We start from the raw sequence: 25,814 nt of genomic DNA, 5'->3' as shown, positions 1-25,814 counted from the left end.
TTCTATGCCACTGTACTCTATGCTGTTACACTCTACACCATTCTACGCAACTGCACTCTACCTTGCACCACTCTACTCTGAAACAATCTATTCTATGCCACTGCACTCTGCATCACTGTACTCTAGGCCACTGCTCTCTGCACTACTCTAAACCACTGCACTCTGACATTCTACTCTACAACACTGCACTCTCCTACAGTCAACTCTAAGGCACTCCACTCTGCACTACTCCACTCTATGCTACCCCACTCAACATCACTGCATTTTACAGCACTATAAACTAAAACACTCTATGCTACTCTATTTTGCATCACTGTAGGCCAGTGCACTCTGTGCCACTTGACTCTACTCTGCTTTCTACGCCATTCAACTCTACTCTGTGCCACTGCATCACTCAACTGTACACCACTCCACTCCACTATGCACCACTCTATTCTGTGCTGCTGCACTATGTGACACTGCAGTCTGGAGCACGGCATTCTGTGGCACTGCACTCTATTATGCACCACTCTAGTCTACCCCTCTACATTCTACGCCGTTGAATTCAATGCCACTGCACTCTGCACCACTATGCTCTGCAATACTCTGTCAACGCACTCTACACTAGTCCACTCTATGCCACGCCAGTGTACACCACTCTGACTCTACACTAAGCCACTCCAATACACAACATACTCTGCCACTCCATCCTACAACACTGTACTCCACTCTGCGCCATTCCAATCTATGACACTCCACGCCACTCTCCTCTACGCCACTAACTTTTAGCCATTCTGAAGAGCTCCCACACTGGTGTACAACATGGCTAAAACACATTGGCAAAGTCAATATCTCCTGCATAGGCGAGACCTATTGGCTTTGCCAATGCTTTTTACACATGATAATACTGTCTGGGAAACTATTTCAGCACATTATTATCAATTTAACAATGAAATACAGAAAAAGCAACTAAAACATAACCAGTTAACGTTTGCAAAGAGCATTCCACTGCACGCAAACACCTCACAATGCTTTTAGTAACTTTTGAACCGTTTAAATAAGAATTATTTTTTGTTCAAATCTGTAGATTATGCAGCAGATTAAGCATTATGTTAAAAGTCCATAATTATCTGAAGAAAAAAAAAATGCAGCCCTGGAATCGCATAATCCCAGTGACGCTGCTATAGGGCAATCACGCTTTGGACGAGGGGCTACTTTGACAGGTCAATTTGTGAGTCATTTTTTTTAGCGGTTTGTGGGCCTGTTTTATGATCTGCTGGTTTGGTTTTACTGTTAATTTCCCCAATATTAAAACAAACATGCAAGCTCAAATCCATGCAATTTTCCATGCCATGCAAAATATTTTATGCAGCATGTCTTTACAAGTTAAAAACTATCCCAATTACAAACATAGACCACATTTTTAGGTACCTAATTCACTAATAGGAGCACTTTTATTTTGGTGTCTGGGGATACTTTCTGTCTCCGTCCGACCCTGTACATGCACACACTCGCATCAGCATATGCATTTTTTTCATGAATGAGATTAGTAGGAGTGTGAAGATTTCTGTCTGCGACTGAGCCTGTACCATTTCGCTTCCTCTGATGTTTTACGCCTCCTAAGTATCAAAATTGCGAAGGGTCTTCAACATGGAGATGTATAGAAAGTGGGGTCCCCATTGCAACTTCCTGGATTCTGGACAAAGAACTACTGAATAATATTGATGTAGGTTAAAAGGTCAGGTGGCAGTTGCACTATCAAACCACCCATAAATATTCACGTAGGCTGTCTGCCCTCCTCCCATCCGTGCTGCTGCCAGAGAAAAACACCATAAACTATCTAGTTATCTAAGACCCCGGAACAGCTTTACAGTGTCATGAGTGAATGCCTCTGAAAGATCAAGCTCAGGCAGTTGGATAAATAAACAAAATGATCACAGCTGCTGGAGAGGAAGCAATTTTTTGTAGAAACAGAGAAATTCTGCCCAATCAAAGCATGTGCTCCTTGCTCCCAACATATGGGAAGAGCCAAAGCCCCTCTCTAGTGGCGACAGCAGCACTGTCAGGTGAGACCATAACATTCATCATACGATCACATAGAACACTAAGCCCAGAATGGAATGGAATGGACATTTACATCAAATGTTGTTGGCCCAGGGTATTTCATGTGGCACATATTCAGATAGCAATCCATTGGAAGCGTGTGCCCTCATACTCTCTATTACTTATGTTATATTGATTGGTGGTGCTTTAAAGGGCATGCTCCCCCTTACCTCAACCCTATTCATCCATCTTGAACCTAAAGAACATAGGGTAATCTAAGGCAAATGTAATGTGATGAGCATCCAGACAGTTGTGTTGAGTAGATTACTTAAAAAGATAGACCGAAAATTGCCTTAACCCAGATTACCTTGGAAAAAAATTCAATACACAGTTTTCAAACAAAAACAGCAGACAGAAATTGACAATAATTTCTGTCTCATTGCCTTTTAAACAATCTTCAAGCTTTCTAGAATTAGCTACATATTATAAAAGTCCTCGCAAAGTCACCAAATGTTGGTAAAAATACAAAAAAGATTTTACACACAGATTTTTGGAACCACAAATCCAAAACCAAAGTGACTTTGGCTTCATTTGAAATTATGCGACTCAAAACAAACTTGGTAGCATTCACAAAAGGCAAAACAAACCTAATTTTTTCAACATCTTATCACATCCACTCTGAGCAGGACTGAGTCTAACGAAGTCTTGCACTGAAGACCAAGTCAAAGCTGGCTAATCTGTTTGAAGTTGGAGTCGTTTCTAAATAAGTAAAGATTCTATGAATCTCCAGGCTCAGCCACTAAACAAGGAGAAAGTATTTAACAAAGAACAGTAAGATTTTTATTCCAACTATTCCAGGAGACAAAACTTCCACAATCTATAAAGTGAAACTTTTTTTCTTAATAAGTGTCAGTATACCTGCAATAACAGAGTAATTCCACATCTTAAAACACTGGGTGGACAGTTTTTTCCTTAGCTGTCGAGAATCATAGTTTTCTAGTCATCGTTTCCCATTCAAAAACAACTTAAGTAATCACACATTAATTTGTTCCCCTTAAAGGTTTTGTTAAAGAGCATCGGCCTTACCCGATTCGAAGGTCCCGAGAGACGTGTCACTTCTTCGTATGCACCAACACTCTCCCATGTTACCAGGAACACAGAGGTGGGATGAAAGGCAGCTTGAGGGAATCCCCGGCGCACCTCCTGAGCCGCTCTGCCTAGAATCTCGTCAGTTGTGTCCTGGCGGTAAAATATTTTACCTTTTCCATTACTTGTGTCTAAATCAGAAAGAAACGGAGCAATAGCAGGAAAGTCTGTTGGAAATCCATCATCCACATACTGGGTCTCTCTTGGGAAGTCCTGTGTGGAGATAAGTCCATTTGTACCAACCTACAGATGAAGAAGAAATAGCGAGTAAAGCATCAAACTGATAGCTCATTCGAACAGCTCACATTTGATAGCCATTTTAGCAAGTCACTATAAACCACCTTAAACTCATTTTCCTGATTCTTCAAAACCCCGATCAGTGTATAACAATTTTGAGTGATACCACAATTTCATGCAGGATGGCAGGATGTACAGTTTCATAATTCTTTACATAATATCTTGCCAGGGATGTGGTAAGAACATAAAATACCACAGTTTCTCATAAGTGAGCACAGGACCTTAAGATGCAAAACATTTTTTTATGAAGTGCAACTATTACCTGTGAATCATCTAGGCACACAGAACCAACAGCAAGGATCCCCTGTCAAAGTTTACAGCGGAAAACCAAACGAGAATAAAAGTGAGGGACGTTTTCAGTGCTTTAGGAGACTATGGGCCCGATTACAACTTTAAAGGAGGGTGTTAATCCGTCCCAAATGTGACGGATATACCACCCTCCGTAATACGGCGGGTGGTATATCTGTCACTTTTGGGACGGATTAACACCCTCCTCCAAAGTTGTAATCAGGCTCTATATCTTTGGCACTGTTTGACGAATCTTCACAAAATTCCCCTCGCCCACCCCCCCACCCAAAAAAAGAAGAAAAAAAAAAAAAAAAAAGTGTGCCAGTGATTCTTTGTGCACATGGAAGTTTCAGGGTGGTCCGTCAAGTAGGGGCAGAGAAAAAGGGGGGCTCACAAAACATATGTTTCCTATGTTAATTCCCATGAGTGTTTTGAGCACAAATACAGCACAAACAGCTGGATGGAATTACACCAAATTTGGCAGAAAGGTAGCTTTCGGTATGCAGATTACGCTTTCAGTCATTTGGTGTAAATCCATTCAATAGTTTTTGAGATATTGAAGGAAAAATAAATGTGTATATCTAGGATCACAGATCCTCCACGACTACTTCGAGAATAATAGGAGCTCCTGCTTGGAGCTGCAGATCTCGGATTGCCTGCCAACACTTAAAACCAGGAGTGTGGGCTGGGGCACTTGTTTTTAAGAAGCTCCTGTGTGGGCCAGGTCCCAGAGGCATTGACATTTTGAATGTGGAGACCAATCCAGTCCCCCGCAGCACTGGGGACCTTCACCTCTCTGGGGCACAAATTGTCAGCAAATGCAGGGGGGGGGCTGCCTCCCCCCTGCAGCTCAGGGAACTGCCACCTCCTTGGGGCAGAAATTGTCAACAAATGTGGGGGGGCTGTCTTGCCCCCACACAGCCCCAGGGACCGCCACCTCCCTGGGGAACAATTTAAATAATGAAGGGGGTCTGTTACGGCCCCCGTCCCCGGTGACCACCACCTCCCTGGGAATATTCAAGTTGGAAGGGGGCTGCCATACTCCCCCTTCTGGAGCAAATGGTGGCCCTGCGACCGCCACCCCCCAGGGCTAGCTCCTGCTATGTCCCGGGGTGTCTACCCCAGGAAATAGCTGATTGCACCGAGTCAGAGCAAACCCTTCTTTTTCTGCATGTGAGAGCTGTCAAACAGTTCTCATTTGCAGAAAGTGAAATTTTCATCCGTTTCCCTGCATGCAAATATGCTTGCAGGGAGATAGATGAAAACATTGCTCCCACAAGACACAGGGAGCAGGCGAGGACTGTGGGGGCCTTGAGGTTTACCCTGTGGTCCTGTCGCTCTCTCTACCAACCCATAATGGGAGAGAAGGATGGGGCGGAGGAAGGCGAGAGAGAGGGAGAGCGACATTGCAATAGTCTTGCCATACAATTACTTCAAAGAGTCAGACTATCAATACGTTTGGTAACAATGTTATAGTTACGATTGGATGCAGAGCTGAACAGAGTCACTTCTGGCCAAATGGTCAAGGTCCTGTGCAGTTACTCAGTAGGCTGAAAGTTCAAATCCCAGTATCGCTTGGCAGTATATATTAGTTCACTCTAACCCTTGAAAGGTTTTGTTTTGACTTATACTGGGTGCTCCCTTGTGTTTGGACAAAGTTAAACCTATCTGAAGAGATTTAATGACATTGAAACATGGGTCAGGGATTGCTTTTGCTCATTCCAGGTTGGCTTGGATGGTATTTTATCAGTCCTAAGCTGTAATGCTGTGCCTGGAGTGGTGATAGGCTTTTGTCATTTTACAGATCTGCAAGAATGGCACTAGGCCAATCCTATGCTTAAAGATTTTGCTGTACAAATTGAAAAAGAATGTGGCTTTCTAGCTCAGCATGGATGGCACTTGCTTTCCCACCTTTTTCACTGAAAAAAAACATAGCTTACAGGGACGTTAAATTTTGGCTCACATTTCACTTGTACAAACCCAGTAACATTCAGCAGTTATGGGTACCTGAGCTAACTATAATTTATGCCCCCTCAATGCACTGCTTATGATCTCACACATTACATCACACATGACATGGTCAGTGATGTTTTTTAATGTTAATCATATATACCAAGGTACTACAAAAGTTTAAAAAGTATACTTTCTATTCTACTCAGAGATACTATTTCAAACACTCATGATGATGTGAGTGGATGTGTGACTGTATCTGTGTGCAAGTGGGTGACTGTGTTCCTGTATGGATGTGTAAGTGGGTGTGTGAGTGTCTATATGGGTGTATAAGTAGGTATGTGAGTAGTTGTGTGGGTGAGTGAGTGAGTGGCAGTGTGACTGAGTATATTGGCAAGTGAGTGGGTTTGCCAGTGGCTGTATGGATGAGCGAGTGGCTGTATGGGTGTGAGTGGGTGTCTAAATGAGTGAATGACTGGCTGTGTAAGTGGCTCTGTGTGTGTGTGAATGGCTGTTTGAGTGACTGTTTGGTTAAGTAAGTTGCTGTGTGAGTGGCGCTATTGTAGAGTAACAATCTGTGTTAATGGATGTATGAGAGAGTGAGCAGATGTGTAAGTGCTTGTATGGATGTGTGAATGGCTATGTAAGTAGTTGTGTGGGTGTGTGAGTGAGTGTATGGGTGCATGTATGTGTGAGTGAGTGGCTGTGTTGAGAGGCTGTATGGGCAGGTGTTTGGGTGCGTCAGTGGCTGTAAATGTGACTAAATGGGAGTGTAAGTAGCTGTGACTTAGTGGTTGTATGGGTAAATGTCTGGTTGTATGAATAGCTGTGTGAGTGAGTGGTTATGTGAGTGCCTGCATGAATGAGTGTGTGAGTGCCTCCATGGATGAATGAGTGGTTGTGTGAGTACTTGTATGGGTTTGTGAATGGGTATGTAAATGGTTGTATGGGTGTGTGAGTGAGGTTGTGCGACGTATAGGAGTGTGAGTGGGTGTGTGAGGGCCTCTGTGGATGATGGCCGTGATGTCATTTGAGATGCCATCAGTGATGTCACTGACCACGTCATGAGTGATGTAATAGGTGAGGTCATAAGCAGTACAATGCGGGGAAGGGAGTAAGTTATAGTTAGCTCAAGTAATATAACTGCTGAAGTTTTATGGTGAAATTAACTATAATGTTCCTGTAACCTTTGCTTTTTTAAGTTAACTTCTAATGTTTTTTTTAAATGTTATTTCCTAACTGTAACCTCTAACCTTTGACAGGGAGTGTGTGTGAGTGAGTGCATGAGTTTCTGAGTGGGTCTGTGAGTGGGTGCATGGGTGCATAAATGTCTGAGAGGGTCTGTCAGTGGGTATGTGAAAGTCTGAGTGGGTCTGTGAGTGGGTGCATGAGTGTGAGTACATCTATGAGTGGATGGGTGAGTGTCTGTGTGGGTGAGTCAGTAGCTGTGTGAGTGACTCGGCCACAAACGAACCGCATCTAACCATTTATCCAACAATAATCCACAGTTTTGCACAAAATGTCTACCCAACTGAAGTACTTTCTACTGGTTAGTTAGTAAGTGCTACATGGATGGGTAAATGTCCAGTGTGTATCCTACACTACAGCTCTGTAATGGACTAGGATGAAATGTCTCCAGTGACCTTGTGTGCATTTGGCAATGTGATTGTTCCTCGTACATCTTTCTCCAGAATTCTGTGAGAACATGAATCTTCCTTTAGAAAGGCAAATACAAGCAGCTGGGACACCGACTTTAGGTGCACTACCAGGTTGCAGCGTTTGGAGTAAGTGTGACTAGAAGGGGCAACCCCCCACTGTTAGATCCCAAACCAGAGACTAACCGCCTTTGCTCGCAGGGCCACCCCCAGAATTCCTCAGGTAGGCCCAATTAACTTTTTTGAGCACTTATCCTTATGTTGAACATATAACTTGGCTCTCCATTCGTGGGGATCCCCGACCCTGATGAATGCCCCAGACCTTTTTGGCTCTTAGTGTGGGCAGAAACATGTTGGTCCCCAATTTTTAGAACCCTTGAGTCATTATCCTCAACAGAGTCTTCACTCCTGTTTTTATTCTTACCTACGAACACCTACATTAAAAAGTCCTTAAACAAAACAGGTGATTTGTGAGGTAATTTTATTATTTACTACCTGTAGGAAAGTACCATCTTGTCCGGCATGTTACCCCCATATTTCACTGTATATATGTTGTTTTAGTCCTTGTGTCACTGGGACCCTGCCAGGCAGGGCCCCAGTGCTCATAGTAGGTGCCCTGTATGTGTTCCCTGCGTGGTGCCTAACTGTATCACTGAGGCTCTGCTAACCAGAACCTCAGTGTTTATGCTCTCTCTGCTTTCTAAATTTGTCACTACAGGCTATGACTAAATTTACCAATTCTCATTGGCACACTGGTACACCCATATAATCCCCTTGTATATGGTACGGAGGTACCCAGGGTACTGGGGTTCCAGGAGATCCCTATGGGCTGCAGCATTTCTTATGCCACCCATAGGGAGCTCAGACAATTCTTACACAGGCCTGCCACTGCAGCCCACGTTATTTCACAGCCATTTTACACTGCACATAAGTAACTTATAAGTCACATACCTCTGTGACCTCCCACACAACCCTACTAAATTCTCCTGCATTCATCTCACCCTGCTACTATGCTCTCCCTAGCCCTTCCACATACTCTTCCCCCTCTGCCCCCCTTTATTCATCCCTAGCCTTTGGGTTGAGTAAATGAAGGATATACTCCCAATTAACACTTCTGGATTTCTTTCCTCCTCCACCCCTCCATTACTCCAGTCAATCTAACTAACAAACTCTCATATCCGCGGCTCAAATTAACTCATAATAATACTAAAACTGTACTCATTATTAAACAATACTAATCCATCACTAATTCTTGTTGGGTTCCGGAGTAGCGTGCTACTCATCGAAAAGCGCTTTGACGCCTCGTCAGGGGTAGTAAGCGCTATATAAATACGATTACAATACAATACATATATGTCTAACCTTCACTTAGTGAAGGTTGGGTGCAAAGTTACTTAGTGTGTGGGCACCCTGGCACTAGCCAAGGTGCTCCCACATCGTTCAGGGCAAATTCCCTGGACTTTGTGAGGGCGGGGATACCATTACACGCCTATGTATAGCGTCACAATGGTAACGCCGAACATGGCCATGTAACATGTCTAAGATCATGGAATTGTCACCCCAATACCATTGTGGTATTGGGGGGACAATTCCATGATCCCCCGGGTCTCTAGCACATAACCCGGGTACTGCCAAACTGCCTTTGCAGGGTTTCCACTGCAGCTGCTGCCATCCCCTCAGACAGGTTTCTGCCCTCCTGGGGTCCAGGCAGCCCTGGCCCAGGAAGTCAGAACAAAGGATTTCCTCTGAGAGAGGGTGTTACACCCTCTCCCTTTGGAAATAGGTGTGAAGGGCTGGGTAGGAGTAGCCTCCCCCAGCCTCTGGAAATGCTTTGATGGGCACAGATGGTGCCCATCTCTGCATAAGCCAGTCTACACCAGTTCAGGGATCCCCCAGCCCTGCTCTGGCACGAAACTGGACAAAGGAAAGGGGAGTGTCCACTCCCCTGACCAGTACCTCCCAGGGGAGGTGCCCAGAGCTCGTCCAGTGTGTCCCAGACCTCTGCCATCTTGGAAACAGAGGTGTTGGGGGCACACTGGACTGCTCTGAGTGGCCAGTGCCAGCAGGTGACATCAGAGGCTCCTTCTGATAGGCTCTTACCTGTCTTGGTAGCCAATCCTCCTTTCTTGGTAGCCAAACCTCCTTTTCTGGCTATTTAGGGTTTCTGCTTTGGGGAATTCTTCAGATAACGAATGCAAGAGCTCACCAGAGTTCCTCTGCATCTCACTCTTCGACTTCTACCAAGGATCGACCGCTGACTGCTCCAGGACGCCTGCAAAACCGCAACAAAGTAGCAAGACGACTACCAGCAACATTGTAGCGCCTCATCCTGCCGGCTTTCTCAACTGTTTCCAGGTGGTGCATGCTCTGGGGGTAGCCTGCCTTCACCCTGCACCAGAAGCTCCGAAGAAATCTCCTGTGGGGCAATGGAATCTTCCCCCTGCTAACGCAGGCACCACAATTACTGCATCACTGGTCCTCTGGGTCCCCTCTCATCCTGACGAGCGTGGTCCCTGGAAGACAGGAACTCTACCCAAGTGACTCCCACAGCCCAGTGGCCCTTCAGTCCAAGTTTGGTGGAGGTAAGTCCTTGAATCCCCACGCTAGAATGCAAACCTGTGTACTGCGTGATTTGCAGCTGCTCTGGCTTCTGTGCACTCTTCCAGGATTTCCTTCATGCACAGCCTAGCCTGGGTCCCCAGCACTCTGTCCTGCAGTGCTCAACCCGCTGAGTTGGCCTCAGACGCCGTGGGACCCTCTTTTGTAACTCTGTGTGGACTCTGGTTCACAAATCTTCCAAGTGCCTGTTCAGGTACTTCTACGGGTGCTGCCTCCTTCTGTGAGGGCTCTGAATTACTGAGCATCCCCTCTGTCTCCTCCTCCAAGGGGCGACATCCTGGTCCTTCCTGGTCCTCAGCAGCACCCAAAAACCTCTACTGTAATCCTTGCAGCTAGCAAGGCTCGTTTGCAGTATTTCTGCATGGGAATACTTCTGCAACCTTCATCGCAATGTGGGACATCTGTCTTCCAAAGGAGAAGTTCCTAGTCCTCTTTGTTCTTGCAGAAATCCAAGCTTCTTCCATCCGGAGGCAGCTTCCTTGCACCTTCATCAGGGGTTTCCTGGGCTCCTGCCCCCCCAGGACACTGTCGCGACTATTGGACTTGGTCCCCTTGCCTTGCAGGTCCTCAGGTCCAGAAATCCGTTGTCAGTACACTGCTGGTGTTTGTTGTTCTGGCAGAATCCCCCTATCACGACTATTGTGCTCTCTGGGGGTAGTAGGTGTACTGGGACACCCTGACTGTTTTCTTACAGTCCCAGCAACCCTCTACAAGCTCCCATAGGTCTGTGGTCCATTCGTGATTCGCATTCCACTTTTGGAGTATATGGTTTGTGTTGCCCCTAGACCTATGCTTGCCTATTGCAACCTATTGTAATTCTACACTGTTTGCATTACTTTTCTGACTCTTATTTACCTATTTGTGGTTTGTGTACATATAACTTGTGTATATTACTTACCTTCTTACTGAGGGTACTCACTGAGATACTTGTGGCATATTGTCATAAAAATAAAGTACCTTTATTTTTGGTAACTCTGTGTATTGTGTTTTCTTATGATATAAGTAGTATAGTAGGAGCTTTGCATGTCTCTTAGTTCAGCCTAAGCTGCTTTGCCATAGCTACCTTCTATCAGCCTAAGCTGCTAGAAACACCTCTATTCTACTAATAAGGGATAACTGGACCTGGCACAAGGTGTAAGTATCTTTGGTACCCACTACAAGCCAGGCCAGCCTCCTACACCACCTTTATCTGGATCCCTTGTATTATCCAACTAGATTACATTTCAGCACTCCCTCTGCAGTTCTTTTAAAAACAAGGATGAGTCCGCCCAGGTAGTATCATCTTACCTGGGTGGGGCTAGGTGGTCATATGATGAAGCATGCCACTTTAAAGTGTGTGAGACCACCTAGTCAGTAAAGGGAACTCCCTCGAAGGTTTAGCCACCCATCACACTCATACATTTCTTGTTAACTACACGCTCAACCAGCGCTTTCTGAACAGGCCCTAAGAGTTCTGTTCTCTCTCTTATCACCCCACACACTTTGTGTGTTTACGGTCTCTAGTTTAAATGGGAGTTAGTGTCGGGTTAGATCACTCCTGACACTCTCTCCTTGTGTTATAACAATAAGACTCAAAGACTTAAATCTCCACCAAACCAGGGTCCTTCCTCTTAGATGTATGATGTAAGTGCTTCTATGTTTGGTGGGGATATTATCACATTCATTGGCATCAAGAACGTGCTACCAAAATTGGCAGGAAATGTACTGGGACGCCCTTTGGTAAGCTGTCCATCATCCTGGCAAAGGGCGATAAGACCTTTGCATAATACTAAGGTGGACCGGACAGGACCAAGTGGGCAGAGCTTCCACGTGATTTGCACAATTGCATATTTGTAGCAATTTAAAGGGAGAACCATAAACTCTGCTCTCACTAGGCGAGGACAAGAAAGAACCCACTTGCCACAGTAACATAAAGATTACACTCCAAAGGATGAAAGTTGCATTCACATCCACGCAGGAATTTAGATCGTTTTTCAACATGGAATCGCGGAGTAAACACACTTACTTTGCCTTCGCCAAGCCCAAGAGTTAGGATCATCAGTCTTTTCCAGAAGTAGAGCTTCAACTGGGGCACCTGCTACATTTATGTTTGTAAGTGCTTCCTGGAGAGGTTTACATTTCTGTGGAATGAGCATCGTGGCCAGAACAGAAACTCTGGTCAGAACGGAAACTCACCTGCTCGATTATCCAATAAGGGTGTACAGTTTTCACAAAATATCTATCCAACTGGAGTACTTTCTGCTGGTTAGTTAGTAAGTGCTACCTCAGGTAAATGGCCAGTGTCCAGAAGGGGTGCTGCACGGCCCCCCTCCCCAAGCCAATTTCAGCCCTGGGGATCCTATCACCTGGGGTCCACCACTATTAAATGGGGAAGGGGGGTGCATGGCCCCCCTCCCCGTGCTGATCTCAGCCCTGGGGACTACATACCCTGGGGGTCCGGCCTTCATTAAAAGGAGGAGGGGGGCATCATGGGCCCCTTTCCTGTGCCGATTTTGGCCCCAGGGACTCCCTCCTCTGGGGCCCGGCCATCTATTTTGGGTGCCCCCAGGGCACTCAGTGTGCAATGGGACTGCAGGGGGGCCTCAAAGCCCCCGTGGTCCCTGCCGGCTGCCCGCATCCGGCCCTAGCGGACATTGCTTTTGCACACAGGGAGTTACTAAACATGCATCTCCCTGTCTGCAAAGCAATCATTTCATCTGAAATGAAACCTCTGCTTCCAGAGGGCGAGAGCACTTTGACCGTTCTCACCCCTTGAGGCAGAGTGTTTGCTCTGATTTGACGGAAGCTGTGAAAGATCCTGCCAAATCAGATGAAAGAGCTATGTAACGGGGTCTTCACCCTGGGACATAGCAGGAGCTGGCCCTGGGGGGGTGGCGGTTCCCAGTGCCATTATTGGCTCAATGAGGGGGGACGCGCAGCCCCCCTCCAACATTTAACTTTGCCCTGGGGAGGCAGTAGTCCCCAGGGCTGGGGGTCTGTAATAAATCACCTTCATATTTTTTTTCAACCCCAGGGAGGTGGCGGCACCTGAGGATGCAGGGGGAAGGAGGATGCGTGCCCCCCCTTCATTACAGCAAATTGCCCCTGGGAGGTGGTGTTTCCCAGGGCTGCGGATGGCCAAGCGCACCCCCCGCCCACAAACTCTCTATTTAGCCGGTGGTTGTGGTGGACCGCGAGGCTGTGGGGATATAAAATAAAGATGAAGTCCTGGGGAGGTGGAAGTTCCTGGGGCTATGGGGGTCCGCACTGGCCCATTCATACCAAGTCTGTATTTAGCCCTAGGGAAGTGATGGTCCCCAAGGCTGTGGGCGGGGGAGAGCATATGGGCCTCCCCATGTAAAAGAAAATGCAGATTTTGCCCAGGGAAGGTGGTGCCCCTCATATTTTTGGCTAATCGCCCCAGAGAGGGGGTGGTCCCCGGGGCTAATATAAGGCCCCTTCCATTTTCAATCCCCCAATGCCCCGGGGACCTGCCCACTCTTGGGCCAAATAGAAGAAAAGGGCAAGAGACTGTTCTTTCTTTTTAAACTAGCAAAAATCTGTGGATTTTTCCCAGAGGAAAAAAAAAAATCTCTTTAGGCCAGGCAGGGTCTGTAAGGGAATTCTAGACCAAGGATAGGGGCTCAGGAAAACTCTGCATTGGTCCCTTTTTTAAAACTCTTATCTATGTGGGACTCTACTCAAACAGAGTCCCAAGATGGCAGCCAACACTTCCTTATTGAAGGGTTGGCAGCCAATCAGATTTCAGTACAGGGAGAGTTGGATCCACATCCCTAGATAGCTATATTTTTAAATCTCCAATTACTCCAAAACTACTGAAGAGATTTGCACCCAGTCACAAAAAGCACGCTTTCTGTACCAAGAGATAACTTTCTGCCAAATTTGGTTGAATTCCTCCCAGAGGTTTAAGCTGTAGTCATGTTCAGAATCCTTATGGGAAAATGCATGGGAAAAATGTGTTTTTGGAAATCCTCTTTTTCTTGGCAACCACTTGAAGGATCACCCAACAACTTTCAAGACAGCAGCTAAACCCATTGAAGTAGATTTGTCACACGGCACCAAAGTTACTTGCAAAACAAAAAATGTTCTTCCTATGGAAACTAGGTCCTAACTAGAACTACCTACTGGCGACTACCAGTAAGAGATATATATATACAGGGAGTGCAGAATTATTAGGCAAATGAGTATTTTGACCACATCATCCTCTTTATGCATGTTGTCTTACTCCAAGCTGTATAGGCTCGAAAGCCTACTACCAATTAAGCATATTAGGTGATGTGCATCTCTGTAATGAGAAGGATTGTGGTCTAATGACATCAACACCCTATATCAGGTGTGCATAATTATTAGGCAACTTCCTTTCCTTTGGCAAAATGGGTCAAAAGAAGGACTTGACAGGCTCAGAAAAGTCAAAAATAGTGAGATATCTTGCAGAGGGATGCAGCACTCTTAAAATTGCAAAGCTTCTGAAGCGTGATCATCGAACAATCAAGCGTTTCATTCAAAATAGTCAACAGGGTCGCAAGAAGCGTGTGGAAAAACCAAGGCGCAAAATAACTGCCCATGAACTGAGAAAAGTCAAGCGTGCAGCTGCCACGATGCCACTTGCCACCAGTTTGGCCATATTTCAGAGCTGCAACATCACTGGAGTGCCCAAAAGCACAAGGTGTGCAATACTCAGAGACATGGCCAAGGTAAGAAAGGCTGAAAGACGACCACCACTGAACAAGACACACAAGCTCAAACGTCAAGACTGGGCCAAGAAATATCTCAAGACTGATTTTTCTAAGGTTTTATGGCCTGATGAAATGAGAGTGAGTCTTGATGGGCCAGATGGATGGGCCCGTGGCTGGATTGGTAAAGGGCAGAGAGCTCCAGTCCGACTCAGACGCCAGCAAGGTGGAGGTGGAGTACTGGTTTGGGCTGGTATCATCAAAGATGAGCTTGTGGGGCCTTTTCGGGTTGAGGATGGAGTCAAGCTCAACTCCCAGTCCTACTGCCAGTTCCTGGAAGACACCTTCTTCAAGCAGTGGTACAGGAAGAAGTCTGCATCCTTCAAGAAAAACATGATTTTCATGCAGGACAATGCTCCATCACACGCGTCCAAGTACTCCACAGCGTGGCTGGCAAGAAAGGGTATAAAAGAAGGAAATCTAATGACATGGCCTCCTTGTTCACCTGATCTGAACCCCATTGAGAACCTGTGGTCCATCATCAAATGTGAGATTTACAAGGAGGGAAAACAGTACACCTCTCTGAACAGTGTCTGGGAGGCTGTGGTTGCTGCTGCACGCAATGTTGATGGTGAACAGATCAAAACACTGACAGAATCCATGGATGGCAGGCTTTTGAGTGTCCTTGCAAAGAAAGGTGGCTATATTGGTCATTGATTTGTTTTTGTTTTGTTTTTGAATGTCAGAAATGTATATTTGTGAATGTTGAGATGTTATATTGGTTTCACTGGTAATAATAAATAATTGAAATGGGTATATATTTGTTTTTTGTTAAGTTGCCTAATAATTATGCACACCTGATATAGGGTGTTGATGTCATTAGACCACACCCCTTCTCATTACAGAGATGCACATCACCTAATATGCTTAATTGGTAGTAGGCTTTCGAGCCTATACAGCTTGGAGTAAGACAACATGCATAAAGAGGATGATGTGGTCAAAATACTCATTTGCCTAATAATTCTGCACTCCCTGTATATATATATCTTACTGCAGAAGTAGTCATTCTAACCACACGGTTTACAAGAATAGCCCCTAAATAAATAACATTCAAGTTTTTTTTAATGAAGAGGTCCTGAATTCTAGTGCAGTCCTATCACATGTAAACATAACAGAAATACTTTTTTGTACAATGTGTATCTCATACATGATATTTCCATGGTGGCCAAAGAGTGAAGTGACAGCAGCCGGGATTGTAACAAGAGGCTAAACTATACATTTTTTTTTTTTTTTTTAGAAAGTTACATTTTCAATAAGTAGTTTAGTAAGAGCACAACTGACTGTAAGAAACTCAAACCATTATATACTCAGGGAATCATAATGGTTCTTCTCTATAAGATAAAAGACAGACTATTGACTGGTATCTGTATACTATATAGTTCTGCAAAAGGAAGGTGTTTGGATCCGTTTATAGCAAGACTTTGCCTACAGGGCTTTTGCCATAAAAATAATTGGTTTGTTGTAATTCAATGGCTCTTAAAAATCTCCGTGGAGGATTCAAGTGAGATTCTGGGGCCCACATTGGCCCAGCACTCAATGCAAATTGTATTGATTCTCCTACAGGGATTCCTCTGCCTATTTTTAGGTGTGGGTTAAGGCCAATACCAAATAAATATTCCCATCTATACAATGACAGCAGGCCAGATTTAGGCTACTATTTTCTTCTTAGAAGTAATTTGCTTTCATGTACCAAAGTACTGAGAATGACAAGTAACATTTGAAAGTACATAAGATAAAAATTGTAAAGAAACATTCGAAAAAGGGCACTTCTATTCTGCCACAAACCAAAGACATCTTGACTACTCCCTTACAAAAATATACAGGTAAGTATTAATTGGAAAGAAAAAACTGGAGGTAGTTTTGCCAGAGAGGAAGAGAACTGTCTGGATGATTTCACCGAAAACACAAAGCTTTATGATAATCCAACTCTCATTACTAATATGTCCCGAGTTGACAACTTTAGACTACAATTAATTTGAACATACAACCTAATTATTCTTCCATCACCATATTAATCTACCATAAATGAGTTTACAATTCACGCTTCTTTGAGAATAACTTGCACCCAACCCAGCCTAAACAAAAGCCAGTAAACAAACTCATGCTCTTAGGCGATTTCAATCTCTGCATACACCTCAAGTAGGCAATACAATGGGTCTTGCGTTTCTCGACTTAGAGCTATTAGCGTTGTAAATTCCTAACTGGACTTTTCTTGAAACGTACATTGAAAATGAAAAGTCAAACAGTTGACATAAGCGAGCCAATTCAAAGCACCACGGCCGCTGTGAGCATGAGCACAAAGGAGAGACACAAAAGGAAAAAGAAGTTCTCTTGCAGTCAAACGTATCGGCAAAAGTGCAATTATCCATGTAACAGGGTCGTTAACCAAGACGGTAACAACACTGCCCCAAGGAGGGACAAACAAAGCATTTACCAATGATAACACAGGATTTTTGAAAAGCTGGCCTATGAATGAGCATTAGTGCTGGGTGTGTGGTGGGCGTGGTTTAAGGCCCACAGAGAAATTATAACAGGCCAGAGCGCTTGCGCGCTTGACCTAAAAATAGCTACTTAAGTCGTGGAGAATAGTCTCGGAGCTATATCCAAGCAATTTTCTCTTTTACTCACTTGGCAGGACATGCACTGGGCCCTGCTCATTCATGCATCAACATCTTGGAAGTAAACCCCAAATTCTGGAGAGACGAGGAGCTGATTTTCCTACATTCAAACTAGAATGCAACCACACCAGCCTAAAATCCATTTACATACCAATACCAACCTATATTACGATATGGAAGAGAGCTTCAGCAACCAGATTCCACATAACGATCACCAGAATTCAGTCCCCTATCTCAACTCCTTACACCTCAAAATATTCACAGCACTTTCTCTTGTCACCACATTCCAACTCAAAAAATAAAAATAAGGCCTCAAAACAAGGCCGGCAAGAAATGTTTCAATTTAGAACTGGCCAGCATGACAAGATATGTACAGAAACTAGATTGGTAGCAGAAATTAAGCCAAGCAGCATCTGACAAAGGGCCGTGTAAAGCTCACATGAGGAAATATACTTTGGTGCAGTGCAGATGTCAAAGAAAGCAACATTTGTGACTAGAATCAATCAGGCCTCGAGACAATTTAGGGTGCTAAAGAATGGTCCTCTCATCCAGAACCAAATCTGGAAATCTGAGGAATTTCTTTGAGAAACAATGCCAAAAGATTCGTACCGCAATGTTAGAGAAGCATGAATCATCAATCTGTCAATTAATCGAACAAGATATATCCAAATATAATGGATATATCCATCATGTGGGCAAAGCAGGCAACAAGCTCAAACCCTTAGCCATCCTAGTTAAGCCTTGTCTGACCACCACCATAACAGCAACAGCAAAACATGCAATAATTTCACTCCTGTTAAAGAAACAATTCAGGATTTCAATTGGACCCCTCCAACTATAAACCTACTCTAAACCCACTGTTTCTTTCCTTTATAATAGAAGGTGGGCGTAACTCTCCAGATCCAAGATTTTGTAGAATTGAAGAATATTCCTACATTACAGGAGGTCAGGCTTCAGGCTTGGTGGAGAATCAGATATTTTAAGTCTTCGTGACCTGTTCATTGCTTATGATACAGTGAATCATAAGACACAGCTAGGCGGCTTGAAAGGAAAAAGGGACAGGATTTCTGGATAATCGTTTCAGTGGTGCAAGTAGTAACTATCAGACAAGAACCAATGAATTAGAAAAAGCTCTGCTTCTTTTCAAGTGAAGCCCATTTCAAGTGGGTTCAGTCGGGGACAAAAAATATTGGCTATCCTTTTTAACATATACATAAGACTGATGTTGCATACACTTGAAACATATGTAGCTGAGATCCAACTTCACAACTGGTTGGGCAGCGACAAATACCACAAAGCATTATACAGTCACCTTAAGTACATGTCCCTTTGGATAAAGGCGAGTTATCTCTCCCTGGAGAGTAAAGTCCTCAGAGAGGGAGTATTCTCAGATGACAGTGTGACACAACAACTGGCTTTGGGAAGTAGTAACTACGTTCACCCCATAGCAAGTAATTTAAAATAATTTGTAGGGCGATTCAGATCTTTCATTTGGCTATCAACTAACAATATCAGAAAAATACACGAGTTTCTACCTCGGCTGCTAAGACTGATTGTCCACTTGGTTATCACTGTGCATCTAACTGATAATGGCCTTGGTAATGTGGACATTGGATTACTGCAATTCTATCAATGAAGGCGCTCAAAAGAAAGAGATTTGTGCAAATATGGAGACTCCAAAATCAGGCGTCTAAAAGATATTTACGTCAAGAAATCAGAACACATCACTCTTGTGCTCTAAAGCCTTCACTGGTTCTGGGGCTCTGAATATAAAGTTGATAATGTCCTGCATCATTTTAAAAGCCCTTTAAAGGCAGATCCCAAAATACTTACAATCGCGTTTCCCATGTATACACAAACAAAACCCTGACGTCCAACAACAGGCTAGGTTTAACTGCAAGTAACATGGAGACAAGACGAGTCAGGTGATAGGAACGCAGGTCTGAAATGGACTGCACTCACCTCTAGGGCCCCAGAAAAATACTGTATTAAGCCCCTTCAAATGGGCCTTCTCTTTCAACCAAGTCAGTGCCAGAATATTAGCCCACTACTCAAAAAAGAGCAAGGCACATGGATTCAGATGCCCATATATGGCTTTCTGTATCGGAGTAGCCAATTAGTATTCTGCAGCCCTCCAAGATGTGGATTTAAAGAATGTGAGAAGAAGAAGGGTCAAATATACAACATGGAATATACGTCATCACCAGCATTACGATTTAGCTAAAGTCATAGATGACACGTTAATCCAAGAAATAGTTTAAAAAACTGAAGTTGATGATTGAGTGCTGATAAGATGCCGAGTTTTGCCTAGACCTATAGACATGATTGTGTACTGATTAGAACAAAACATCTGCAGAGGCGAACTGTCAGGTTCGGGTCAAGTGTGAGGATGTAGCCTGGTAAAACAAACACTTGCATTGTTGTAAACTCTCAATCAGACTTTTCTTTCCTTATTAAATGGAGAAAAAAAACTATTGTGATCGTGCTGCCAAACAAGCGAGATCGTGCTGCGAAAAAAGAGAAAAAGTAGTCCACAAACCGGATGGAAAACGGCGAGCTTCATATGTTTTCAGTACTTGGTCGTTGAGCTCGAGGAGGGCTAACCACCGGAAAACGCATGACATATGCATGCCTTCCATTAATAAAAGCAAGCAGATTTTAAAAGGCAAGTCTCCGAACCAATGAAAGACACTGACATGACATGTGCCATCTGTTTTTATCATCAATATATTCCTGGAGGGTTAGGCTGGAGTCTAGGGTGACTCCAAGTGACTTGGCATTCAGTGAAAGTTGGGAGTTTTAAGCAGTCAATGTCCATGCCATTGAATGTCCATGCCATTGAGCCAGTTTTATACTGTTTTTTGTATGTTGTTCTTGGCAAATAACCCAAATTCTGTCTTGCTCAGGTTCAGCTTCAGCTAGCCACTGGACAGGATAAAATACTGGCAGTGTTTGAAGCGTTGGATGCCAAAAGCAAAGGAGAAATCCAAGAGTAGTGCATTTTTGGCATATTGGTGAATCTTGATGCTATCTGTGAGTAGATCACCAAGTGGCTCCATGTAGAGGTTGAAGACGATAGGGAATTAAAAGGAACCCGTGGAACTCAGCAAGTTAGAAGGATCTTTTTGGGACTTGGAGGTGCCCATGTGAACAGACTGGTGCCATACATGAGCATCTAATGACTGGAGTCTGGTGATGCTTAATGTGGAATTCTTCATATCGGGCTGGGAAGAATCATTCCCACTTTGTACCTGTGGTTGACCAATAATGCTTCAATTATTTCAGAAAAAAGGAGAGGTTTGGGCTTGACAAGCAGCACTGTCTACCAATGTGGTATGATGGCCGTCCGCCAGACCACAGGACAAATGACTTGTCATTTCTTGCATTTCTCAGACAGCAGCAATAACAACCTTGACCACTGTGAGTGGGAATTCTAAAGTCAGAGAGACCAGAAGGTTAGATAGTCTCTTGGCTTCACCTAGTGGCCCTATAATACACATCTATGGTCAGTACTTGGGACTGCTCTTTGCTGTTTGACACATTGCTTAATCGGTCAAAGGTGACCTTCCGAATTAACGAGGGGCACCTCTCAATTTATGCAGGAGCAGTGGGCTCGTGTCATAGTGGGTCAAAGCCAGCAATGCTACCACTTTTCATTGTGGGAGTTGCTGGAACATTTTTAGGCATTTTTGTTCATAGAGAAAAGTGATCATGTTAAAAAAAAGGGCAGAAGAAACGTGCGAAGGAGTCGTGGTAAACTTCCTGAAGTCGAACAAAAAAACATAAGTGTTGCGCTTACATCTTACATGATAGTGCTGTACTCAACGGACATGGACCTCATCCCAGATCGAAATTGCTAGTATTGTATTAATCTTTCAAACAAGACAGTTTTTTTCAATTACAGGTTGAGCTTGTCCTATTTTATAAAACTCTGGTGCTTTGTGGTTCCTGTCACTTTGTGAAACCTCTTTTCAACACCATTTTTACAACTCGGCTGATGCCCTGTGAGAGATGTAGCTTACAACGTCGATGTTGCAATTAAGAGCGCACAACCCTGGGCTACGTGTAATTTGCACAAGGAGGTATGTCGCCTCAATATTTTAAATTCTGAGAAAGTATGTTCGGGCGTTTGCACTTTTAGGGTGTTAGGAACCTTTGTTGCCGAGGTTGGGTCATTACCGTCTTTTTCAGTAGGCTCCTCTGTCCAGTCAAGATATCCCTACAATCTCTGGCTGATGAGGACTGCATCGCTTCCTTATGGTAGGAAGATTAAGATGAGGGATTTAAGTGGGCCATGTCCTGCCGATGCTCAGCACTAGCAGTTCATAAAGGCAGGTGTTAAGGATCCCTATCGGGCTCTCCATTTTTACCCTCACCGTGGGGGTGATGAAATCTTAACTGCAGCAGTATCACCCTGTGCTGTTACTGATGTAATGTCAGAGACTCTCACATTCTCGTCAATAGCCCCCAGCTTCCTTTAGGTATAGTCAGTTATTGTATTATATATCTGGATGAAATGACAGACAGCAGCAGCAAAGTACCTGTTGGTGCACACAATGCACAAGCACAGATTTTTAGCATTTGAGGTTTAAGCCACGCCCTTCATTATACAGGCCACGCACCTTTGAAAGATCCGCCAATTGTTTCATCCCACTTAAAGCCCTGGCTAATATAGACACTGCAGGTTCCCGATTTAGGTTCTGTACTTATGGCGAGTTAAAAAGATTTACGGCAAAATCAGTATAAACAGTACAACATGCATTTGATTCATGTCTTCAATCACTAAAGAACGTATTTGATAGAGGAAATTGGGTCAGCTGATTGTAAACTACTGCAACAGGCCCCCAAATTAAACTGACAAAGACCAACCCGCTCAGATGCAGGTAAGCGGGACACTAGACTGGGCGCATCTAGGCGGGGAGGTCTCTAGGGGCTGCATACCGTTTGATGAAAATTCAAAGGGGTGGCTGCTTCAGCATTTGTGTGCTGATGGCTGCAAGTGGGCAGCAGTAATGTTCATGTGTGTACAGTGTCCCCCCCCAAAGAAATACAGATAATGTGCTTTGCGCTCTTTAATAGAGAAAGCATTGTTTGGTGCATCATTTAATCAAAAGTTGTCAACGGGAAGCTGCAGGCATCCTTTATTTATGACTCGAGTTTGGCGTCCCCTTCACATGGGACAGATGGATGTGGCTCTGTCAAGCCCAATGTGCCAAATCTGTGCTCTTTTTAGACTCGCAATCTCGAAACGATGGCATAATTTTGGCCCGCCCACTCAATTCCTCCAGAAGCAACAAATATTCCCTTAAAACGCATGGGATGATGGGGCACCCTGGTCCAAGGTGGGAGGACTGAATTTACTAACCCATTTTAGAGTTGGTAACCAGGAGACCTCTGTCCAAATCCCGGACAGAGCTTCTCTAACCAGAGTAAAAGGTGTTATCCGATTTAAATCATTGTACCACTAAATTATCTAATCGGATAATTAACACTGATTCATTCATTCACTCTCAGAAGTTCCCGCTCATCATTAGATCAGCATTTCAAAAAATACTCCCACAACATTTTGAAGTCTGGCCCCAGATACTTCCAGCTGTCGTCCAGTGATGGGCAGAGCAGGTTGTAACCTTTTCCTGAGCAAACAAGTTTCAGTCTTCCATACAGTTAAACGGACAGCTAGGAACCCCGCCTGCCCGTCTAAGCTGCAGCCATGCCATCAATCAGTAGTATAAAAAAATGCCAGTACTTAATGGACATGAACAGGCATTCGTTTACACTCTGAGAAGCTGTGCTACGCCCACTCCTGGCAATCATCTGCCCCGATCTGACAGAGCGTCCATTCATTACAGCGGTCGCAGCCCAGGCACAGAGAACGCAATGCATCTAAGCCCCTGGCAGTGCACTGAAGACCCTAGCACAGAGAACAAAGCGCTTCGAAGTCTGGGTGCAGAAGACATAGCACTCTGTAGTCCACGGATCAGAAGGCACAGTACTTTGATGCCCCAGAAATAGGGAGCAGTACTTTGATGCCCAGGGCGCAGAAGACACAGTGCTTTGAAGCCCAGAGTACAATTTACACAGCGCTTTGAAGCACCGGTGCGCAGAGCGCACACGCAGACTCACGTAAAGGCTGTCGAACTCCGCTTCATAGAACGGCAAAGGCTTCCTCAGCTTGACCACCTCCGAGGTCTCGTCGTCACCCTCCGGGAGCATCACATCGCCCCTGTGCTCCCCGAAGGGGAACAGTTCTTGCCGGGAGATGGCAGCTGCCGGGCACATCAGACAGTGCAGGAGCAGCATTAGGCGCAGCCCTTCCTGCCACATCTTGGTACTCTCTGGATCTCGACTAGTCTAGGGAGGGAGGACGGAGCACGACGCAGGGCTTTTATAACCTCGCTGGCTGCAGGAATTCCAGCACAGAGCTCTACATCCGACCTGCAACCTCCTACTGCCTTTGGGGAAAGGAGGGTCTACACTTTTCCCAGTGAGAGGGTTGGCTGGAAGACAGCGACAGGGCCCAATGGGAAGCCGGGGAGGAGCCCCCTCGAGTGGACACAAAGCATCTGGCTTTCATTAAAAGTTTTGAGATCCCTTGCAGCTGGGAGCAGCGTCTGCCCATCACAGGCTCTGCGTCCCCAGCCTTCCCAGATGCTCGTAGTGTCCCCCTGGGCGTGTCTGAGGGGGCGAGTAATCCCCCACACCACGAAGTGTAGGGTTACAAGCCCAAGGAAGAACAGGCTCACATTTTAACAAGAACAGGAAACGCACGAGCACTGTGACTCTGTCATAAACTCAAAGCACATTTACCCGATTAAAACAGATCAATCACAGAATGCGAGATCTGCATATTTTCTTTATAAGATTTAAAGCTAAGAATTACTGTGTAGTTTATAATTTACTGTTTTCTAGCACCCACGACTTCACAGCACAGTCTGAGCATCATCAAATGCGTTCTGGGAGCCCTACCCTGACCTACAGGCAAATTTAGCTCAGTTCGTCTCCTCGCAAGCGCCAAACACCGGTGCTTAATTTGCGCTTGTTGTATCCGGTGCTGAGCACCAGCACTTATTTTTGAGGGCCGGAGCTTATTCTATCACAGGACCGGAGGCGAGGATTATGCAGATCTTTCTTCACTTTTAATTAAACAGCAAGTTCAAAGTAAAACAAAACATGAACAAAAAAACTACAAGTTCCATGAGCCCGCCGCCATGGTAACGAGTATCCAATGAGGTGCACTCCTTTACGTTGGTATAAGTATCCCGAAATGCGTCACACTTCCTCTTTCTTCACTGCTGTGAGCCAGATAAGTGCCTTTCTGCCTCCGGTTCGGGGGTTCTGTTTGCTTTGGCGCGTCTCTGCTACATTTTCTGTCTTTCGTTAGCCGGAACGAACGTTCCGCTCGAGCGTTCTTTTCATTTTCTTAACCCTCCGGCGTGTTTAAATACACGTCGGGCCCACTAGAGGGCGCGCGCACGCTGTTTTTTTTCTTTTTTCGGAGAGCATGTAGCTCTCAGCGCTCGGCGCTCGCGCCTCGCGTTTGTTTTCTTTTTTCCAAATTGAGGGTTTTTGCCCTCAATAACACGTTTGTACCTTCGGTACAGTTTTGTCCCTACCTGTGACACCCATTTGGGTAAGGTTTACCCCATTAGGGAAGATATTATTTTTCTTGCACTTACAGTGACAGAGTGGGTAGGGATTTTACCCTATATATCATATTTTTTGGGTGTGCACTCTGTCCAGTCCTCATTATGCACTCCTCTCAAGAAAATGAACCTTTTCCCAACATGTCCCCAGGTGAGGGTTCCTCTCGCCGTACCCTCCCCCCCGGGGTGGACACTTTGTTTTCACAGGCTATTTCCCACGCTTTAGCCCCTCTTAGGGATAGTGTAGCTAAACTTACTGAACAGGTGTCCAGAGGTACGGGCATGTTTGGTGTGACGGGAGCGGAGGGTGATTCCTCTACCCTTTCGGCTCCCAGGAAACTGCGCAAGCGCGACGCGGGGCACCTGGAGGAGGGCGAGTTTTTTTCCCATCCCAAGAGTGCGCGCGCGCATACGCGCTTACCCTCCCGGGAGGGCTGTTTGCCCGGGGTAATGGGTGACAAGCTTCACCACCTATGGAACCCTGATTTGGAATCCCCCAAAGGCTTCATGGGAGGTTCAGATGAGGACTCATCATCTTTGGATGACGACTCAGGTCGCCCTTGGCGCCCTGGGGCTACCCTACCAGATCCTTCGGATCGCGCTGATTCTGACTCCGATATGTTTGAACCGGAGGGTATCTACCATCCACGTTCTTCGGAGTGGCGCCCAGACCACAAGGTGGCTGAGTATGTCGCCAGCAAAATTAGGCAACCTCTGGACAAGGAGGTGCGGGCCCGGCTACGGGCGGAGTGCCCACGCCCGTCTTTATCGGATAAGGTCGCTTTTACACCTGATATTGACCCTAAAATGTGTACGTTTTTTGCAAAGTATACCAGGGATCCC

The 25,814-nt window shown here is 45.1% G+C and overlaps 1 protein-coding gene across 2 annotated transcripts in view; it reads right to left on the bottom strand.

Annotated features, from left to right (window-relative positions):
- NID2 (nidogen 2) overlaps positions 1–23,957 on the bottom strand; it is a 449,243-nt gene extending 425,286 nt beyond the window's left edge. Inside the window, exons 1-2 of one of the 2 annotated variants that reach the window (XM_069208632.1) lie at positions 23,452–23,957; positions 3,109–3,411 (exon numbers count right to left, since the gene is read on the bottom strand). In XM_069208632.1, coding sequence (XP_069064733.1) covers positions 3,109–3,411; positions 23,452–23,652 — 504 coding nt within the window. In that variant the 5' untranslated portion in view covers positions 23,653–23,957. The remainder of the gene's footprint in view (positions 1–3,108; positions 3,412–23,451) is intronic. The other variant, XM_069208633.1, reaches the window with a different exon arrangement.
- Between the last annotated feature and the right edge of the window lie 1,857 nt (positions 23,958–25,814).

Source organism: Pleurodeles waltl, chromosome 9, assembly GCF_031143425.1.
Source record: "Pleurodeles waltl isolate 20211129_DDA chromosome 9, aPleWal1.hap1.20221129, whole genome shotgun sequence".
Taxonomy (NCBI): domain Eukaryota; kingdom Metazoa; phylum Chordata; class Amphibia; order Caudata; family Salamandridae; genus Pleurodeles; species Pleurodeles waltl.
Note: the sequence above shows the minus strand (reverse complement) of the source record. Positions and strands in the feature narration are given on the sequence as shown.